At 42.1% G+C, this 23,393-nt stretch overlaps 1 protein-coding gene across 3 annotated transcripts in view; it reads right to left on the reverse strand.

Annotated features, from left to right (window-relative positions):
* The window catches only part of Cpne4 (copine 4), a 443,660-nt gene that overhangs the window by 150,239 nt on the left and 270,028 nt on the right, over positions 1-23,393 (reverse strand). For all 3 annotated transcript variants that reach the window (XM_051205851.1, XM_051205863.1, XM_051205859.1), the window contains exon 3: positions 5,195-5,374. In XM_051205851.1, coding sequence (XP_051061808.1) covers positions 5,195-5,374 — 180 coding nt within the window. The remainder of the gene's footprint in view (positions 1-5,194; positions 5,375-23,393) is intronic.

The raw sequence follows: 23,393 nt of genomic DNA on the forward strand, positions 1-23,393 counted from the left end.
GCCAGTAAAGATGCCTTCTGACATCACTGCCTGGGCCTCCACAGGCAGGAGCATGAAGGTGCCCATACCTACACACATACATATGACCCCACACATGAAAAGACATGTATACAAGCATGACAAATAAATGAAAAAGGGGGGAGGGAAGGAAGAAAAGCCAGCTTGTATTTTCAATCCCATCGCCAGGAAAAGGAGACAGGGGTTCACTCACTAGTCAGCCAACCTGGCCAACTTGATGAATTTCAGGACAATAAGGGATGTTATCTCAAAAAGTAAGGTAGATAGCACCCTAGGAATGATACCTGTGATTACACTCCAGCCTCTACATTCACACATGTGCACAAGCACTGCTTCCCACAACATGCACCTATACACAATCTCTCTCTCTCTCTCTCTCTCTCTCTCTCTCTCTCTCTCTCTCTCTCTCTCTCTCACACACACACACACACACACACACCAAGAACATAATCCATGAGCCATGTGTAGAAATGTAAAGTTTATGATGAAGTGTTGTCATTGCTTCTTGCTTCTTACTTTCTCTAGATAATGTCTTATATCACTGGCTTCTTTCTTCACTAAGGCTAGTGACAGAGCCTGACGCTTTAGCAGGTGCAGAGTTCTTGGAGTGTAGTCTCTGGTCCATCACAATGGCCATCACTGGGGAACTTAGACATTCTCATTATGGGATCTCACATTAGATCCTCTAAATCAGGTGCTCTGAGATAGGCCCAGCAGTCTGAATTTTCATAAATTTCAGGATCATGGGCTAGAGAAATGGACCAGTGATTAAGAGCACTGGATATTCCTATAGAGGACTGGGGTTTGAATCCCAGCACTCACACGGTGGCTCACAACTCTCTGTAACTCCAGTTCTAGGGGGTCCAATGCCCCCTTCTGGTCCTCACAGCACCAGGCATGCATGTGGTGCACAGACATACAGAGAAGGTGATTGCTATCCATCTGTTATAACAGAAGCCAAAGAACCCTGTGACACCAAGTCCAATATCCTTTAATGGCTTACCGATGGAGTTCTCAGTTATTTTGGAGAAGAAAATACATTGAGAAGCAGCCACATGGCAATAAGAAAGGGGATTTATATGGCTGTAAATGTTGCTGAAGCACTGAGAAGAGAAGATGCCTTCAAGAACTTAGACAATGTGTGTGTTGACATGGCTAGGTAAGGAAGGAATTCTGGTCAGATGGGGATGCTCCTAGATGCTGATTTTGTAAGATTCTGGCTTTAGGGGACTTTTATAAAGAAGTAATGTTGCAGTCTTCCTATTAAGATTTGTTTTGTTTTTAATTATGTGTATGTGTGTGAGTCTGGGTTAATGTACCTGTGGATGACAGAATGGATGCTGGATTCCCCAGAAATGGAGATGCATGAGGTTGTGAGCTGCCACCATGGGTGCTGGGAAATGAACTCAGGTCTTCTATAAGAGCAGCAAGTGCTCTTACTTGCTGAGTCTCCAGCCCCTGCATTATAATCCTAAAGCAAGTGTCCTTCTTGAGAGATGATAGCCAATGCCATGCTCTTGCAAAAGAGTTCACAGGTCATTTCATCCCTTCTGTATAAATCAAAAAACAATTTTAACTGGGAAAAAAATCCTCCACCAAACACCACCATGGTCAACTCCAACTTGGCTTTGCATTAATACTGCTTCATAATTTATACTAGTTAGAGATGAACTAGCTACTAGAATAAATGGAAAGAACCATAAAGAGCCACATGACGATGGACAATAGTGTTACTTCACCTTAGTTTCCCCAACTGTTTAAAGACAATGATACAGTGGGTAGCATATCTCTCTCTCTCTCTCTCTCTCTCTCTCTCTCTCTCTCTCTCTCTCTCCCTCCCTCCCTCCCCCCTCTCTCTCTGCTTGGTCCTGGGATAGTAAGTGGAGTGCAGTACAGCAACTCCCTAGCCCAGCAATCTGAGAAGTCATTCTTGTGACTTATGACCACTGCCTTTGGTGAGTGAAGAAAGATGGACCCATAAGGATGAGTGAACGAGTTAATAAGCGATGAAAGAGAAGTGTGCCAGAGGAAGAGGCAGCTGGCTCTTTCAGGTGATTACTGATCCTGTCTTTCCGGGTGGGGCCTCTGTAGGTGGAGTGAAAGATGGGCTTAGCTGTGTGTCTAGTTGGGCAGGATGGTTCCTAAGCCCCCCAGAAGGAAAGCATAGCTCTCTGATCACTCTGTGTCCTCATGACTCGCCCCCATCTCCTATCTGCTGAGAACATACAGTTCTGCCTGGCGTCCTCTCTGAGGACATGAACCTTCCTTAGCTTCCCTTGGCATTTTTGCTCAGAGTCACTTGCTGAGCTTGGACCCAACTGCCAGTTTCTAAGGCAGCTCTTCTTTCCAAAACCAAAAGTCAGGCTGTTCATGGCAGAGTAGGCAAGTGACAAACTCAGCAACCACCTCAAGTGCCCGTGGAAGCTTGAGGAGACAGGCTCCACACCTGTGACTTCCTGTGTGGTCTTGGTGAATTCATTTCATCTCTGTTGGTAGGCCTTACTTGTAGCAAGGGTTAGGGTTGAAATATCTGCCCAGATTACTGCAACATTCTATCTTCAAACAATTTTCTTTTACATAAAGTATTCCTAGGAGAATAAATGCTAGCACATGCATTCACACAAGCCAGTGTACCTTGAGTCTTGGGGCTGAATGAGATACAAATGAGACGAAATTATACATTCAGTATTGGTGGCTGCCCAGGACTTGGGAGATCATCCTTTATAATTCTTCCATCCCCCTGACAATGCTAATCCTTCTCATCCTTTCCTAGATCCTCACTACATGAAAAATGGCTCTCACACAGCTTCCAACAACACCCCACATGCTTCCTCTATGCCAGGGACTCTGCCCAGCATTTTATAAACATTGTCTCACTATTGTGTAGGCAGGAAATCGTGTGTGAGCAAATATGTCTATATAAGTGGATGGTTGTGTGTGCAGGTGCATGTATAGGTGCTTACATTCATGTTCATGTGTATGAGTGTGTGTGTGTGTGTGTGTGTGTGTGTGTGTGCACCAATGTGTGTGCACATATATGCCCATGAATATGGATATGGAGACCACAAAAAAACCTTCTATGCCATTTTCTCAGGCATCTGTGCCTTTGGTTTTTGAGAAATTGTCTCTCATTGGCCTAAAGCTCACTGGTTAGGCTAGGTTGGCAGGGCTAGCGAGTCTCCAATTCCCCAGGGCTAGAATTACAAGTTCATGTCCCCACACTCAGATTCTTTTTTCTCCATTTGGTTCCGAGGACCATACTCTCAAACTCCTTCTTGAATAAACTGAGCTATCGCTCCCCAGCCCGATCCTCACAGTATCCCCAAGTGGTGACACCATGGCGTTCCCTATTGGTAAATGAAGAACCGAGGCTTCAATAGTGGGAAAAATATGTCTTTTGACAACAAACTGGGAGCCCAGAGCTCGAATCTGTCTGAGAACATTAATGAGCTATTAAACAGTACAGGGTTTATACTTGAGCCTTCAGAAGCCACACCTGGGACACTGACTTGGCCCTTCCGAGGGTTGATATCTAGCCATTCTTTGCCTGCCTTAGCTACACTAGACAAAATCTTTTTAGCACTGCAGGTGTCAAGAAGGAACACGGAGCAACAATTTTGAAAAGCATCAAAAAAAGGGGGGGAGTTTCCCTTCATGTCAGGGTTTCAGTTTCTAAGCTGTGAGGGGTAAAAGTATCCTCTGCCCTCCATGGCTCTCAGAACAAATGCTCCTGTCTGGATTGTTACTCTGTATGCAGAGGACACTCAACAAAGAAAGTCTGTTGTTAATTTTAAGCCACCAAGTTCACACTCTTTATCTGAAAGACAATGAAGAAATATGGTCTTAATATTCAGTGAGCTTTTAAGACTCTGTTGAATCATTCAGATGTGACATGTTCAATGGATTTCTTCCACAAATGAGAACATGCATCATCCTGCTTGCTAACCACTTCCTTTCATGCTACCTAATATCATCTTTCAGGACTATTTCCTAACTCTGCATCATCTATCCCAGACTCAGGTGTGCAGCAGCCATTGGTGACTCCTCTGTTATTTCTCCCCCCGCCCCACCCTGCAGACATCCTGAGCTTAATTACAGGTAGGTATCATGCTTGATTCCTCACCCCTCCGTTGAACAATTACCTTCAGGGACTGTCAAAGCACTTTCGAGTTACCTGACAGACCCATCTCTCTCACAGTCTCAGGAAAGCTAGGAAAAGCCAATCCCCACCCCCCAACACACAGGATTCTCAGACTCTGCCCAGCTGGCTAATTTTCCTTCATATCCAGACCAAGCCCTAAGGTTTGCAGACACTAATCTCTTAGACCAATAAAAGTCATCTCTTGGCATTTTAAGATTGAACTGAATCTATTTACCTCCCCCCCAACTGATTTATTTCCTGTGAACACTCCATTATATAAAGCAGAAGGAGGGAAATACCAGGAGAAGCAAGGTGACGAGTTTGGGGCCAGTGGTGGCTCTGCCACTTATAAGATGACTCTCCCTCAACCTTCCTAATTCTGTGACCCTTTAACATAGTTCTTCATGTTGTGGTCACCTCCAACCATAAAATTTTGTTGCTACTTCATAACTATCATTTTGCTAGTTATGAATCATAATGTAAATATATGACATGTAGGATATCCAATATGCTACTCCAAAGGGATCATGACCCACAGGTTGAGAACCACTAACAGGTCACTTAACCAATCTGAGTCTGATTTTTGTTTGATCAAAGGAACATAATGATGATGCTTAATTCACATCCCCACTAGGTTTATATTAAAGTATCTATTTAATCACCCAGCATTTATTCCCTTTCTTGGGTCATTTTACTTTTTGTCTCCAGAGACCTGCCATAAATTTGAATGAGGAACACTCTCTGTGTGTGAGTCTTACTGTTCAGTTAGGAGATGGGAAATATGTAAAGGGACAGGATATGACAGCTCTAATAGATACAAGAATAGAGGATGGAGCCCACCTCTATACAGTTATTGTATAAGTGACCAACACAATGAAAACACTCAGAAAGAAAAATGATTAACTCTGAAAAATAAGTAACTTCACATATTTGTATGAACATCCTTTTGTAAATACAACAATAGCTAAAAATGTTGGAAAATGCAATAGTTTTTTTGTTTGGTTTTAAGAAAACTAAAGGACACCTCCTGCCTACCTGGCCAAGTGTGCACTCCATGCCACCCAGGAAATCAGCTTCCTTCAGCCCATTGTGATTGCTGCTGATGTCATGGACTTCAAACCGGAGACGCTGAACTTCTTCAAAATAGAAGTCCACTGTAAACAGTTTTGAGTATACTGGGTTTATGCAGGTACGGATCACCTCCGTCCTATCCACCTGAAAGAAAAAAGAGAGAACCCACAGGGATTAGGACTTCTATTCTTAACCTTCAAGCAAGTTAAACTTGTGGCATATCCCCTTGTTCCATCTGTCAATCCCCTTCTGGGAGTCACTAGGGCTAGCAAATTAAAACCCTACTAGCTACTCCAGAGAATTAACTAAACATTGGTACAGACAATTTTACTAGACATAACAAACAGTCTGAGGTTCTGTATTTGGAGATTTTAATCATGTTATAGAGATTGGGTGATAGAACAAGATGAGATCATCACTAGTACAGCAGAGTCTGAGAGAACATCTGGGCTCAGTAGGAAAGACATCTGTGATTAATTAGTGATGTCTGCTGAGCACAGTAATGGAAAATCATAGGTTAGCTGTCTCTTTTCAACCAAGTCTACTCTATAGGCGTTTCCAACTCAAGATTCCCAGGAGGTCATGAGAATGAAGTTCAAGCTGCTTTTGTTGTTGAGTATGCTCTTCATTAGGAAGGCATTCACCATGATCCATAGCCCTACGTTTTCTCATCAGTAAAAATGCCAATTAGAAGAGTGGAGGATGAAAGGTATTTACTGTTTCACATGCCATGAGCCATTTATATTCTTGGAAACCTGAGAAAAATCTTGCAGGCTCTACAACACCTTCCTATGGGAGAAACTGATTCTTTATACTCCTCAAGTCAACAGAAGCCTGATGCTCTCAAGTAGAGACTTGGTCTGCTGACTGCCCATTAAGCACTGGTTCTTAGCACAAATTATACCATCACTCCCCATGCTCTCACACAGGTAAGGAAAACTATATCCTTCTAGAGAGAAAGGTCCTCTACCCTGTCATTCATGACCATGTTGCTCCACAGACAGAGTATAATCCTCTCTCCATCTGCCCTTACAACATTTGGTGCAATGCCTTGATCCTGGCTCTAGCCATCTGCTTCTCATCTTGAATTCTGTGTGAGGGACACCCACCTGTAGTGCATAGGTGGGTGAACAATCCAGGTTTCAAGGAAAATGAAGGCCTAGCCCTTGTCATGTTGGTATGCATCAGAAAGCCACCTCAGGGCCACAGTGCTTAAGATGTTACAAGTTGTTGCTCAGATTGGTAGTTCCTTGACTATTCTGGAACTCCATGAAGATTCAGCTCCTATTTTAGCTGAATTTTACACTCATACATACATGTATATATGTATACATATATAAATATGTATATACATACATACACACTCACACACACACACACACACACACACACACACACACACAAAGTCATTTCCACTTGATTCAACCTGATGCATCTGGACTACAAATATCACCCTAAAACCAGTTTGAGACTATTTTCTCGAGACAACTCATGACTAGCTAGCTGTAATGGTGCACTTTCTTATTACACTCTGGCCAGACTTTCAAATAGAACTACAGTCAAGCATTTTCTGCCACACAGTGACTAACTACATATGTCACAGCCAGTTCTGTTGAGAAATTTAATTGCTAAAAATTTTCTTCCCACAGGATCCCAGGGAACAATCATCGTCCCATTTCAGCAGGAAGTAACCTTAAGATAACGATGCCCCTTTTCCCTACCCTTGGAATTTGGGGATAATAGTCATCTTCTTTGGGTTGGTTTTAGTTATTTAGGGTCGGGTATGGAAGGTGATGCTTACACTCGGGTTTATCTTTTAGACAGGAATAGGGTATGGTTGGGAAAGGTATGGCTTAGATGGGATATAGGTAGATTAGCCTATTTTCTTCTGAATTATTGAGTAAGAGTGAGGTAATAGTATTTTACAGCTTACATTGTTATATGTTCTTATTTGTGATAAGCTATGTAAAATTAAGTTTATATTTTGTTATATTATGTGAAATCTTTCCACTTATGATGTTTTATGCGTATTTATTCTTGCCATATTCTATGTATGTATACTTTTCTTGTATTCAAGACATTTTGTATATTGATACAATTTGGGATATTTATCATGCTGCCCTTTATAGTTCTACCTCTTGTCTTGACATTCCACTCTACCTCTATTTTAGGGATTTATATGTATGTATATGTACATAGTTATATTGTTTATGTATTTGTTCCTGCTTTACTCAGGGAAGTTTCAATCAGTTTTTTAGCTAAGTTCCTGAGTATTACAGATTATCTTCACTCATGTTTCTTTTACTCATGTTAGTTAGACATAGATGCTTAATTTTCAATCACTTCATAGACATGCAAAACATGACATTTAAATGTTTTAATATTAGTACTCCATTGACATGAGACACTGTTGCTCCTGACAGCACCGTGCACTTTCCTGAAAATATGTTGTTGCTCCTGCTGGAGTTCATTCTTGCCTCAGCTAAGGCAAAGCACTGCCCCCACCTTAACCACTGATTTGGACATGCAGTCCTATGTGCTTGCAGGAGACAAATATAGAAGACTGCTGGACCTTGCCAAGTCAGGGTAAGACAGCCTTTCTACATCCCTGCTGTTGTTGTGGCCTGCCAAGTTCTCTTGGCCTTAGCCAAAACTGGGTGTACCAACATTGCTGTAAGACCTTGGGTGACTGTCCAGGTAGCTTGCTGTTTCTGTCCTCGCTGCACCTTTTGGAAGTTGCCCATCCGCACTTCCTGTCTACCCTAGTATCGTTATTTTCCTTCTCAGGTCTTGATGAGGTTGAAGATTAAAGTATCACAACTATTATTCTGTCTTCCTAGTTATACATTAGGTACTAGACTTATGTTTTCCAGCTTAGGACAACTCTGTTGTAAACTCTGTTATGCCTTCACCCTAGGACTAGATATGTAGTTCGTTTTGTTCTCAATTTTCCTTTTCTTAGAGAACACTTGTTGTTCACTGTTTTGTATATAGTTTTTTATCAAGTCTAAATCTTTTCTTTAGACTAAAAGGGGAATTGTAGTGGAAATGATCAAATGAAAAGAAATGAAGTAATACATATTACTTTATGAAGATTGCAATCTGCAAGAATAATCTGCAGCCACTTGGAACCCCAAGAGCATTAGAGTTCAGCTGTAGAAGGACCAAATGAGGAGAGTGCTCATGATGGTTTTAATTTTTCTGCATCTACAGTCATTGTGAGAGATGCATCTTCTCTTCTGGAGTCTAAAGACAAGGTTCCCCAGTGCCATTGCCTCAAGAAGCACATGCTCCTCAATGAGGGATGCCAAGTTCAAGGCAAGTGTCTCTAAAGATGCTTACTAACTACTGCTACTACTATCTCCCATGAAGGAACATTCCTGAAAACCCAGCGCCTGATTCTGATTTGGTGAGCAGAGTGTAGGACCCAGCCATCCTGAGGCTTTAGAACTATCCTGAGTAGTGCTGAACCTCCTGAGGGTTGGGCTTGCAGGTGTGCACCAACACTCTTTGCATGTCCTAGGCAACTGTGCTGCAGGCCTGACAGCCTTTGTGAAACAAGCTGCTTCCCCATGAGGTGAGGTTCTTATTATTGCCATTAAAATGTGGTTTCATCTTGTTTGCTCTCTGTCACCCAGTTTGCAAAGACATTAATGCTTATCTCACTCCTCTCTTCCACTGTCATAGTGACTGGAATATTCATTCATATTGCTTTAGAATTCTCAGGACACACTGATTTTCATTTAAATGATTTCTCATAGTCCTTCCGTGTGTGTGTGTGTGTGTGTGTGTGTGTGTGTGTGTGTGTGTGTGTGTGTGTGCACATGAGGGCACTTGTGCAGAGATCAGAGGACACTTTGGAGGAGTCAATTCTCTCCTCCTATCATGTGGCAATGAACTTGGCTGCAGGTGCCTTTACCCAGTGATCCAGCTCTCCAGGCCTCACACCCATTTGTTAACTTTGATTTATACAGCAGTCATGTGGGATAGTGTTATACTCTTTTCCACCTGAGACAATTTCTGGACATGTGTACAAGGTGCTAGGTGATAGTGCAGGCTTTTGAACTCAACCTGTTTACTTCCTGCTTCACCTTATCTCTATTCCTTGTTTATTCATGTCCATCATGGAAAGGCAATTGTAACTAGGTTATGGGGAGATGGAGAGAGAACCCATACTTGAATAACCACAGCTAATACAATGCTCTTTGAAAAATTTTAATCTCAAATGTTTCTTAATACGATGACTTTCCAGTAATTAATCAAGTTTTCTATACCATGGACACTCATTTAAACACCAGCAGTGTTATTTTTATAAAGTGTATTTGATGTGTGTGTTTGAGTGATGGGAGATGCCATTATGTATATATGTTTCTCATCTGGTTAATATAAAGCACTGTTGGCCAATAGGAAAGGAAGATAGGAGGGACTAGGAGACAAGGAGGAAATAGGAAGTAGTAGGGAGGAGTCAAGATGGAGAGTCTGGAGAGAGCTGGACGCCGCCGGCTCCCCGGTAAAAAAAATACATAGATCAACAAAAATGGGTTAATAATTAAGACAGAGCTAGCTGAGAAGAAACAAGTAACAGGGCCAACAGTATTGTACCAAATACAGAGTCTCTATGTATTATTTGGGACTGGCGGCGCAGCGGCAGGACAATACCAGGCGGCGGACGGAAAAACCGTACGCCTTACATTTGAGTATACACACATGTACACTATATGCATGTAGTGCCTATGGGAGCCAAAGAGGATGCAAGATCCCTGCCTAGAACTGGTGTTACAGGTGGTTGTGAGTGCTGGGAACCAAATCTAGCTCCTCTATAAGAATAACAATTATTCTTAACCACCTGGGCCAGCTCTCCAGCTTCAAGAATTCATAATTTTTTAAATCATGTGATTCAATGTGTTTATATATGTTCATGCCATAAAACTATGACCATGGTCAATGCCATGAATGTATCCCCGTCTCTCCAAGTGTTTTCATTATAACCTCCTCGCAGCTCCCTACACTGTTCCTAGGAATCTGACATTTTCTTTCAGTCTGTAGAGATTGTTTATAACCCCTGTGCCATTACACACATGTTATACAACATGCATATCAACATGTGCATACCACATGTCTTATTTCTTTCAGACAGCGTATTTATTTTGAGTTTTGTCAATTATTCTCATACAAATTCATCTGGGACTAGAGGATGGATCAATTGGAAAATTCTCACTGTACAAGCATTAGGAGCTGAATTTGCTACCTAGAACTTAGAAATCTGGGTATGGTGACATGCATTTGCAATCCCAGTGCTGTGGGGAAGGTAGAAACAGGCAGCTCCTTGGGCTTGTTGTTCAGCCTAGCCTAATAGACAACCTTCAATCCAATCAGATTCCTGTCTCAAAAACAAGATGAATGGCTCCTGGGAAACAATGCACAATGCTGACTTTTGGTCTTTATATGCATGTGCATCTTCACACAGGTGCACACACATAAACATGCACCCCACAACAAGATTCATCTTTTTTACTGCTGAGTAGTATTCCACTAGTGACCATTTGGAGTGTTTCCAGTTCGTGATTATTACACATAAACATACAAGTTCTTTTATGTGCAAACCTCTGCATGGACATACAGTTTTTCTTGTAGGCAAATGCCTAGGGGTAGAAGAGATATATTTAACTTTTCAAGTTTGAGTAGGTAGGTAATGCTTTTAGTATGGGTTTAATTTGCATTTTCCCTAAACCTGTGATGTTTGTAATTGTTTCATAAGTGATTTGCCACCTGAATACCCCCCTTGGAAGTAACCATTCAAATCTTTGGCAAGCTGTTACTGGTCTATTCATCCTTATGCTACCACAATCATATTCAATAGGAGAAAAAGAGCCAAAATGTTCCTATTTGGACACAGCTTACAAGTAACAAAGGTGGATTTGAACCCAGGCAGTTGAGCACTGGAGTTTGTGTGTTTAACCTTGTCTATGTTAGCCACTGGTTTTGCAAACCTGAAGCTTTCCTTCATACATATCATCCCACCAAGCCTTGGGACCTGAGTTCTAGATCTAGGACCTACATGGGAGGAGAGAGAGCTGATGCTTATGGGCCATCCTTTGACCTCTGCACGCAGACTGTGATGTGTGTTCCCCAATAAATAAATGCAAATTTAAAAATTCACTAGTGTGAATGGGGAGGACATCAAGGTGGGCACCTGACTGGCAAGGTGGGCCAGTCAAAATGCTCTGGAGTTTCCAGGAAAATAAAGACCCTGTTCCCAACAGACACTAGTGAAGAATGACATCATAGACCACAGGACTTGACCAGGGCCCCAGGGCAGGCTCAAAACTAGATGCTCTCTCTGACTGATATTCCTTAAGTACTTTTTTCCATATTTATTTAGGGTGGATAGAGAGAAACTAATTTTCTCTGAATGAAGAATGGGATAAGCTTATGTGCAAGAAAGAAAGGAATTATTATAGGCAATTTTTCAAACCATATTAACTTCCAAAAGGGTATATTAAACCACATAGAGTTCTGATAATAAAACAGATGGCTGGGCTAGCAGAGAAAGCACTGCTCTGTCTCTGGACTTCAATTGCCGCCTGACACCCACAGGAATTCATGTCCCCTTTAAGACACCTACCTAGTGGCAGTTGCTGAGAGCCACCCTGGAAAAAGAATGCACCCTTCTTTCTAGAAACATCCAGCCATATGCCTCTCAGAGAGTCCTCTCCAAGCTTTATCTACCATGTGGTAAACCCTCCCATCCCTGTAGAACAGGCTGAGCAGGATGACAAGGGGCTTCCTCCCACTGGCAGTTCATTGAGCCCTCCCGTCCAGTCCTCTGTGGAATACTTGATCATCTTTTGATATCAGAGCCTCTGGTGCTAGAGGTGTTCTGTGTTGGGGCCCTGGAATCAACCTGCTGTTGAACACAGAGCTGGGCATTGCCGTCACAATGGACATGCCCCAGGATTCTAATGTTAGAAGCAGCCAAGCAGAATTACACCACTTTGCCTGTAAGTGTGTTCAGAAGTCAGTGACATGAGTGCCACTTGGCTGGTGCCTTTAGAGAAGTCTACAGTGTCAGCAGTGGGCCTCAGGTTTCCACTACCTCTATTACCAGACCTGTAGGCTATTGGCTCTATGCATTTGGAACATCCGGCCATGCAACAGGCTGGCATATACATGTGGTCTCAAGTATATCTTCAGGTGCTGAACGCCTCTGTCCTCCACAGTTAACTTCTCCCCCTCATGGATGCTCAGTTGTGAGGCTCAAGTTTTCTGATTTATATTCTGAGCCTTATTGCCTTGAGCCTCTACTCAGGTATCTTTCGGGTCCTGCCGCTGTCTGAGAGTTGCTTGATAGAACTTCCCACGGTATTCCACTGTGGCTCAAAAGGCAGCTGCATACATCTTTTTAAACTTGAAATGTGGCCAGGAACTAATTTTGAAAACTTCCATGAATGTAATTATGTGAGATTTAAATACTTAACCGGTGGACAGCACCATTCTAGTGTGTGTCAGCTCTATCTCCCTATGGCTTAATGAAAGCCTGTACAATATGCACACATTCACATAATGAGGCTGGCAATTCCCAGCTGACTTCAATATAGGGCAGTAATTCTCAAGCTTTGCTTTATCTTAAGGCTACTTGGGGGAATCTCCAGACCAATTAAATTAAGATTCTCTAGGGGTGAAATGTAGTCACCCATTTTATAAATCTACCTAGATGACTCCAATGTGTAGTTAAGTTTTAGAACCAGTGACTTACTATCAGCCACGTGGCCGCAGCTCCAAAGCAGAATGTACAAAACAGACCTACTGTGTGTGTGTGTGTGTCCTACTAGGTATACCACACTTTTTACATTAAGACAGTACAACAGTTTTGGAAGCTAAGGAAATAGTCAGGCTGGTGGATTTTGCTTGCTCCCTCCTTTCTCCACATAGCAAATTTGACAGTGACCATGTCCCCACCACATTTATGAGCCCTATTAGCCACCATTCTGGCAGAATTTCAACAATAACAACACCTCCTTCACCTCCCCTGTGCTCCATGTCCCACTGAGAGAAATTTCTCAGTATTGCTATTCCGGGACACAGAAACATCTCCTGGCAATTCCTTCAATGTCACCTGCACAGCTCAACAGGAACCCTTTGCCTCCTCCTCCTCCTCCTTCTTCTTCTTTCTTCTTCTCCTTCTCCTTCTCCTTCTCCTTCTCCTTCTTTTTCTCCTCCTCCTTCCTCTTCCTATTCCTCTTCTTCTTCTCCTCTTCTCCTCCTCCTTCCTCTTCCTGTTCCTCTTTCTCTTCTTCTTCTTTTTTTTACAAGAACTTTGATCAGTTCTCTATCTGTGTTTTGCTGCCCACCCATGAATATTTAACTTCCTAGGGATCAAGCATTCCATAAAAGTCTTATGAATGTCAATACAAGTAAAACTGTGGGGCTGGTTGTTCCTAAAAAAGTGTATTGGCTTTTAAGATTTGGAAACATCTAGTTGTGATTCCCATGGTCACTTCCCTTCAGCAGCAGTACGCTGGTCCCTAAGCACGTTCAATATGGGTCACAGAACACAACTGCGAGGCACTTAGTGTACCCCATAGTTACTCTGACCACTTTGCATATCTCCTCCCACATTGCCACCCCAACATCAGAAGTCAGTACCATCACTGTTTTACACAAGGAAACATGGGATGACAAGGTTAACCTGACGATTTTGTGATAGGATATAACTAGAATTTCCCTCGGAGCTCTTTCCTGAGGCATGACTCCAGTCTAGGAAGACAAATCTATTCAGGTATCATCTCCCCATAACTGTGTCAGGCAAAGCCATTTTGATAAATCAATATTCCACATGCTCTCTGAGAGAGAAATATTCTTTCCTCTCCAACTCCAGCTGGAAAGTTGTCCCTTCAAAGTCTTTTCAGTTTGGATGCTGGGTATCCAGCAGGACCTTTTGTGGTCTTGAATCTTAAGCTTTCTCATCCTTCTCCCTCTTCCTATTCTGTTTTGCTCAAGTTCTTGAGAGAGAGAGAGAGAGAGAGAGAGAGAGAGAGAGAGAGACTGTGTGAGTGTGTGTGTGTGTGTGAACGCGCTTCTGCTCCTGTGATTGCCTCTGTAAGACAGAGGTTGACATCAGGCTACCTCATTACAATGTGATTGGTTGACTAACAAACCTTGGGGATCTCCCTGTCTTCTCACACTCTCCACACGAGTGCTTACTCACCAATCTAATCTTTTTATGTGGGAGCTGTGAGGTCTGATCTTCAGTCCACATTCTTGAGCAGCAAACATTTTATCTACCAAGCCATCTCCCCAGCTTGACTCCTTACGGTTTTCCCATTTAGACAGGGACCTCTCTCCTCTTCAATGACTCGGGAGACCTTCATGGGGACCTCTCTCCTCTCCAATGGATGAGGACACCTGCAGATGTTTCAGGTCCAGCTTAAAAGAATACTATCGCAAAAGGAAGAGTCTGTGTTTTTTTGTTCTCCCCCCCCCCTTCAGTGTTAAATTAGCTGTCTTTGCCTGTTCACTGCAGAGTGGACAGAATGTTCTGGGGCTAAGTGCAGGAAGGTGGTGGACTGTGCTCAAACCAAGTGCAGCCAGAGTCAGATCCTGAACACGGGGGGGGGGGGCACGGGGCTAACCCCACTCAAGTGTAGAGCAATGCTCACTTCTTTCAGGATGTTGGCTATTAACAGGATGTCCCCATCATATGGACTCTGTCACTGACACAGAGTTCTCCAGAGAGGCCATTGGAGGCCGGAGAGCCTTGGATTCCTTATTAATTGGTGTTTGAAAATACTGCAGACACATTCCTCTGCAGTGTGGTGCACACACATCTCAGGCCCAGCAATGCACCAGGCAGGAGGTGTGAAGGTAAGATAGCTAGAGTCCCCTCAGCCCCCTTCACCACGGTGTCCCCTGCAAGGATGAGGGGCGCTGGAGCTGCCCCATAGCTCACTCTTATACCCCAACGTCCTTGGAATAATCGTCCATCCTGCTTATGAGTCAATTCCTAACTGTCCTGATTGTGAATCAACTACAGGGTTCAAATGGACCCTTTCAGGGTGCCACAGGGTAAACAGAAACAAGTCAAGTTGTATGCCCATTGCCCTTCCCCACAGTACTGAGTTATCTGTCACCTTTCCCTGATGGTTCCTTACTGTGTAGTAATAAACACTTTATCTATCCAACTCACAATTTCCCCTTGGCTTTCTAATGCCTAGATTGTAGGCATGAGCCACAACACCCTGCCTTAGTCATTTAAAATTACTGTTTATTATTTTATTTTGTGTGTACGGGTGTTTTTCCTGCATGTATGTCCATGCACTACATACATGCCCAGTGCCTGAAGAGGCCAGAAGAAGGAAGGTGTTAGAGCTGGAGCTGGAGTTGCAGATGGTTATGAGCTGCCATGTGGGTGCTAGGAATTGAACCCGGGTCCTCTGTAAAAGCAGCCATCTCTGAGCCATCTCTCCACCTTTTCAGATTTTGAATGTATGCCATCCATATCAGTCATTTTAGGTGTGCTATTGAATCTGAGAACAATAATAGGTTTATTCTGCTCCTTAATTCTGAGCAATTGGTGGGAACACAGAGTCTGGAAGGTACTTCTGACTGCCTGTAAACTATGACATTACTCCAGCAATGTAATCATGATGTGGCCAAGTGGTTCCCATGCCACATAAGTGTCATTCCTCTGGGTATTCTTATGATTCAATTTTCAGTAGAGGAAATGGAAGCCTGTAGAGACTGAAATGATGTTCTTGAATCGTTCTCGCTACACATTGACAGTTGAACTATGCTGGTTCCTTGGCTTCTTTCTGGGGCACATTCTCCACCTCCCCAAACCTCTTAGTCCATGCCCTTCTATACAACATGCCAATAGGATCGGGTACCCAGCATTAATGCTAAACATAAATGCTTACATGCATAATTCGGTCTTTTGTGGGTTTTGTCAGTGAAAGCCAATCCTTTACAACAACTGAAACAAGTTTTAAAAAATAGATTCCCTGAAGGAAGCAATACCAGCAACACCATGGAAGCAGGCAGGGTCCCCTGCCATGGGCCAGGTCAGTCACCTTTACTACCTGAACAGTAGGGGAAGAGGACCTCAAACTGGATCAGACTTTGACAGCCAGCTGACAAAGAGTGTATGGGTGGGTGTCATGAGTGTCCTCCAAGAAGGACACTTAATATGCAAAGTGTCATCGATGATGGTCAGGACACTAGCCCTGCAAGCAGCTATCACTAAAGGATTCTGCAGCTAAATTCACTGTGAAAGCAGTATCCAGATCTTAGAATGTCATCAGGCAGGCTAGACATGTTAAAAATGTGTTGAGTTCTGGCTGGGAAAGGTGGTGCACACCTTTAATTACAGCACTTGGGAGGCAGAGGCAGGTGGATGTTCGAGACCAGCCTGGTCTACAAAGTGAGTTCTAGGACAGCCAGACATACACTAAGAAACCCTGTTTTGAATTTTTTTTTTAAAAAAAAAAAAAGTTGAGCTCTACAGTAAATGTTTTGGCTTTTCAAATATTTGCATATGTAGTTATCCCTCCTTTTTCTTCTTTATAAACATGTTGATATCAAGATACATTTTAGGGAGTTTGCGTCAATGTGTTAGTAAATTAGCTATTTCTGTTAAATATTTTGGGTAGTTTCTGAGTAAAAATGCTAAAAAAAAAAAAAGGTGGGGCCAGTTAATTTATGTATCATTCAAATACTGCCAAAACCATAGTTTGTTCAATAGATAAATGATCAGTAGCTTCTGAATACATCCAATATTTTCGTATGAGCCAATAGCCTACCTCTACCATTCCCTGTTGTCTCTCCTGACCAGTTCTTCTCTCTTCCCCTCTGTAAACTCCTATCTGAAGTAACATTCTGGTTACAGGGTACCACAATTTCTTGTTATCATAACATTCTAGCTCAAAGGTTAGAGGACAGTTTGGCATGGATACCTGGGATTCCAGTGTATTTACAGAGCCTTCTGCCTCCCCACCCATGACATCTTTGTCAGGCATGTGTCACACGTGTCCAAGTGACAAACCTAGGAGACACACATGTGACTGCCCTAACTGTGCACCTGGACTTTGTCACCACAGTGGCTCAGTAACCCAGCCCTATTTCCTTTTCTGTTCACCCACAGGGCTTTTTCTTTACTAGTTTCTGAGACACTTCCCTTGGAAGTTAGGAAACTTACACTTTTGCACAGTTGCTACTTTGAAAGCTTCAGCTCCCTGTGAAAGGATTGAGAGAAAGCATGGTGTCGTGTACAACCAGAGTTTAGGAGTTACAATCTCTTTCTTGAATACTAGAATGTTCCAGACCACTACAGATGGTAATTTTCTCTTCATCCAGGTAATTTAAGCTGTTCCATATATCACAAAAATTTCCAAATATCCCATTTTTTTTTTAAACACCAGAGATGGTCCCTGGTGGACAAATAGGGTCGGTAGTCATGAGATTAATTTCAATGAAGTATTAATTCATGGGCAGGAAAAAAAATGAATCCTCATGATAATGTCCCCAAAATTGTCGTCAATAATGTCTTTACTAGAAGAGGTAAAAAATGTGTTTTTCCTTTTCCCATTTTTAACTGCCCAAAGGTTAAAATGTGTACATATATCTAGTCACAGATCTGTTGCTTTGAAGCCTTGCCTCTCACATAGAGGCTTCTCCCACCCATGCGTGACATCACTCCTGCTCATCTTCCATTGTTCTGTGTGGACACTAAAGAGCTTTGCTGCTGGCCCCTTCATAATCAACACCGTCAGTGAACCAGACCAGGACCAACAGCATTACTGAAGTGACCATCAATTTCCAGTCCTTACCTCACATACATACTGTTCAAGCACAGACCTGGCAATCAAGCTGCTGCTTTATAGTACATTTCAAGTAACAGCTGGAGTTTTCTGAAGGCCTAGCACAGGCTATGTGCTATATTTCTGATATTCATTAGCACAGTGAAACTAGGAAATAGGCATCTGTTTGCCTCTTATTCACAGGGCTAGAGACTCCAGAAATGTAATTCAAAATAAATACCTATGTTATAGCATCAGTGATTTCAGGGCCTACACGTGGCCTTCTGGAAACTGCTTTTCCTTTTGTTAAAAACCAAACTGTTTATTTCTTATATCTTCTTTATTTGTCTGTAGTGAATTCTTTGCAAATATTTCTGATTAGCAATTTATATTAATTTCCATACATTTACTCAAGGAAAGTTTATTGAGTGTATGTGATGTTTTTCAGGTCTGGCTGAGGCCCTAGGAGTTCAGCTTTACATTCAGCATTTAACAATTCATCTCATAGCAGAATCCAAGGTCTGGTAGAGGTTCTGCTCAGGATGGAAAGCTTGGGGCACACAGCCTGGTCTACAAAGTGAGTTCCAAGACTGTCAGGGCTACCCAGGGAAACCTTGCCTTGAAAAACTAGAAAAAGAGGGGGGATGGAGAGTAGAGGGAGAGAAGGAGGAAGGGAAGGAGGAAGGAAGGAAAAAAGAGTTCTTCCCTAGCATTGGCAAAGCTCTGGATTTGATCCTCAGCATCATATAAAACTGGGCATGGTGGCAGAAATACAAGGAAGTTCAAAGCTGTTCTTGGCTATGTACAAAGTTCAAAGCCAGCCTGCGCTATATGAGACTCTGTCTCAAAAAAACTCTTTTTCTTTACCCTCTATGACATTAAAGGAAATATCTGACATTTATTGAGCCTCTGCTTTATACTGTCTTAATTACTTTATACCACTTGCATTCTAGAACAAAACACCATTGCAAGATAGATACAAGAAACACCTTCACTCTAAATGTGAAGAAAGTGACACTTCAAGAAGTTAAGAGATTTGACAAGTTACCCACACTTCTCTTGGTGGTATTGAACATGAATTAGACTGTCATCCCCAAGCTGGCCTGCCTTCCTTCCCTCCCCATTCCTTCTTTATTTCCATCATAACTTACGTTTATCTCTCTTCATACCACATATTATTGTCAACATGGCATCCCTGATTCTGCCCCAAGACCAGGAACACAGTCTGAGTGGTGAAGGGTGCGTCTATCTCTTCAAAGAACTGGTTAAGTTCTTTGGGACAGGCTAATTCTAGACATGACTGATGGTTGGAAGTTCATAACCAAGCTTGTGAGCACAGCATAATCACTGAAGTTCAAATTGTCACTGCTCCTTTGAGATTGCCTAGGATTGCATAGCCAATGTTCCTGACTTGGTCTCGGCATGGACTCTATAATACAGAGCTATAATTTAGTTCTATATTATGAACTAAAGTAAAGGCTTGACTCACATCTAGTGGTTGGCATCATCCATGGATTAATTCCTAGGCTTTGATTTTTCTCTCTGTACTGTCTTTCTGGGTCATTATCCAATCTCACATGAACTAGACAAACTAATGCTTCCAACCTGATATCTCAGACCCAGGCAACTTCCTTGAACATCGACTACATGCATCATAACAGAATTTCTCCTACGCTGCTCTGTGTAGAGGCACAGAGAGTCTACCCAAAGGAAGAGACAAAGGTGTGCAGGGAAGGACTGGTAATCCTTAGCTCAAAGCCTAGGAACCTCCTTATCTGAAAGCCTTGTCAACACCTGGGAGATCTTGATGAAGAGCAATTAAAATATGATAACAAATCTAGTGGAACATCCAGCAATTTGACGGGCAGAACCAGGGAAAGGGAGAGCCTCTTACCGCTAGGGATCAGAAATGCTGTGTATGTGCCCTGTGCTGCTACACGTACTCAGGAAGAACTAAAGTGGGATTCAGGTTAGCCTTGACAGCATTCCCCAAGGCACGTGCAGATGTACCCATGCAAAAGGGAAGCCTTCATAGCTCAACTAACTGAAGTTCATTGAGCAAAATCTTGAGCCTAACATGAGATGACAAGTAAAATCATGTGCCCCAGGGATAATTATTAGAAGCCAGGCTTTGCCACGAATATCACATTCGTACCTGATAGAAGGTGGCCTCCTGCCATCAGTACTGAATACAGTGAGAGCTTGGAAGCCTCTTCCCTGCTGCTGAATACACATTCAATGGTGAAATCTGAAACTATCTCTGTGCTAGGAGGTTTAAGGAAGCTGAATGGATAACCGTAATAAAGGATCAACCAACATGAGTAGATTATTATGAGCCTGCTAAATAGTGCATGTTGTGGAATATTAAAGATTTGTTATATTCTTTCATGCTGTGGAATGTTTGTTTAATGATGGAAAGATGTGTTGCATTCTTTTATGTTGCATTTGTTTAACTCTGTGAAGCTGTGGTACTTTACATGTCTAAAACACCTGATTGGTCTAATGAAGAGCTGAATGTCCAATAGCTAGGCCAGAGAATGAATAGGCAGGACTTGCAGGCAGAAAGAATAGATAAGAGGAGAAATCTGAAAGAAAAGATTGGAGAGAAAAAAAAAGGAGGAGAGGAGGATATAAGGAGGCATCCATCCAGCTACACAGCAAGCCATGAAGTAAAGAAAGGTGTATAGATTAGAGAAAGATAAAAGCCCAGAGGCAAGAGGTAGATGGGATAATTTAAGAAAAGCCAACTGGAAAAAGCCAAGCTAAAACTGGGCATTCATAAATAAGAATAAGCCTATGTGTTTATTTGGGAGCTGGGTGGCTGGCCCCCCAAAAGCAAAGGGTAAAAAATAAATAACAAGTAGATCAGTAGTAATAGCAGAAAAAGCATTCAAGTGTTCAAGAAAGAAAAGCCCGACGCTAACTGGAATAAAGGTAGTGGTGACCTCAGAGCAAGATCCACCCCAGCTAAGTTTCCAACTTGTATAAAACAATTAAAGAAAAACTTAGGGCCAGTCTTGGTAGCACATGTCTTCCATCCCAGTACTTAGAAGGCAGGGGCTGGTGGATTTCTGAGTTCAAGACCAGCCTGATGTACAGAGAGTTCCAGGACACCCATGTTTACCTAGTGAAGGAAACCAATGAGAACAAAAAACTGGTGAAAATATTTGAATGAGCAGACCGTGTTCCAATCCCAGCAAGCAGAACTTGGCAGATTCAGCCACATGGTTCTAGATTTAGAGTCAAGGACACAGGTTTTAGAATCTCCATCTTGGCTAAGGAAAGCTGCTGAGGCCCAGGCATGTGTCAGTAGTGTTCCTGATAGAGGTCCAGAAAAGCCATTGTGTGAAACCTGGGTTTCACTGGAAACCCCAAGGCGTTAGAGACGCCAGAGTAATGGGACACCTGCTAAGGATAGTTATTAACATGGAGTGGAACCAGCTCAAGAGAGAGAAGTGTGTTAAAGTCAACAAAGGGGATAGGAGATAAAATCTGAAGAGTGCTTTGACATCAGGCAAGAAAATGCAGATTTTAGGATTTGCTCAGCTGTTTCTTTGATCTTGCTTTGGTCCAGTATTTCCTCACTAAGCTCTCTTTCTTCTCTTTCAGGATGGTAATTCCATTGTATTTTAGAAGCATGTTATCTCCTTTTTAGCACTGATTTTTACAGGTGCTAACAGTTAAGAGTTAGTTTGCCATGAGTCTCTGGAGAGACTTTGAGCTTTAGACTGTTAAAGAGAGTTGGTTGAAACTATCATAGACCACGGGCTTTTAAAGTTGGACTGAATGCATTTTTGCATTACGCTTTGGCTACAAGCCTATGGGGGCCAGGGAGTGGAATGTGGTGCCATAATTAGGTGTGGCCCTCATAGACTTATGTATTTGAATGTTTGGCCATAGGGAGGGGCACTATTAAGAGGTGTTACCTTATTAGAGTAGGTGTGGCCATGTTGGAGTAAGTGTGTCACTGTAAAGGCAGGTTTTGAGGTCTCATGTATGCTCAAGCCATGGCTGGTGGGACAGACTGTTTCCTGTGGATAAAGATGTAGGACTCTCAGCTCCTTTTCCAGCACCATGTCTGCCTGTACCCCACCATGTCCCACCAAGAGGATAATGGACTGAACTTCTGAAACTGTAAGCTAGCCCCAATTAAATGTTTTCCTTTATAAGAGTTGCTGTGGTCTCCTCACAGCAATAGAAACCCTAAGTAAGACAGCAGGATTGAAGTTTGGCACACACTCTTTGTTGTAGACCCAATAGTTATTTTCTTGCCATCTTTTTTTTTCTAGTGTTGATCCCACACACCACCACCAAGAGTGGGAATGTTAGATGCTCCATATATTATCCTGCTTCCCTGTAGCCAGAGTCTGGTTTTATAACCCTGTCCTGAGCAGACCATCAGGATTGGAGGAATTAGCCACTGGGGGTTTCTCAAAATGTATATCCATCCTTTGATAAAAATACATATGAACAGAGATTATTTTTAAGTTACATCCTTTGAATGTTGTCTTTGTTGTATGAGGACGTTATGTTTGAGGTGAAGCATTCTTTTGCAACCATAAGGGATGTGATAGTTAATTTTCTGTGTTACTTCTGGGCCAAAGGGTACCCAGAAATATATGTGTATATACACAGTACACAAATCGTGTATAGATGTATGTATCTTAGCTTCACTAAAGAGGCATCTTTTCTTTTTCCTTTATGTCTATATTTATGTAACTTAGTTAAAATAATTATACAATAGGTAAACCTTAATAAAGTTAAACAATGGGAATTTTAGAGTATATACAGACAATTCAATAAAATAGAAGTAAATAATTAAGAATGGCTTAACCCAGAATTCCTTGGTAATTCTTGTGGCACAGAGAAATGAAAACAAAAGTCTCAATGAGTCTAGGAATCAAAGGAAAGAATGTATCTAGTAAAAAAAATCACAAAACTCAGATAAACAACTACATTTTAATAGCCTTATATGTCTGTACTTAAGAAAATTAAAAACTAAAAAATCAGAAACAGTGATCACTGTAAGGAGCTAGATCAATAAACAAGACAAAAGAGGCTGGGGACATTTTAGTAAAGATAAAGACATGTCTTTTCAAAAGAGAAGACAAACAGAAAGAGAAAGAAATTCCAGGTGTGGTGGTGCATGCCTGTAATCCCAGCACTCGGGAGAAAGCAGATCACTAAAAGTTCAAGGCTAGCTTGGGCCATAGTAAATTCTAGATTAATCAAGGCTACATAGAAATACTCCATTAAACATATTTCCAAACAAAACCCACAAACAAGAAACAAAAAAGATAAAAACCCAGGAAGAGAGCTGGCGAGATAGTGCAGTGGATAAAGAGCTCTTGGTGTACAGTAACAAGGAC

This window comes from Phodopus roborovskii, unplaced genomic scaffold (assembly GCF_943737965.1).
Source record: "Phodopus roborovskii unplaced genomic scaffold, PHOROB, whole genome shotgun sequence".
Classification (NCBI taxonomy): Eukaryota; Metazoa; Chordata; class Mammalia; order Rodentia; family Cricetidae; genus Phodopus; species Phodopus roborovskii.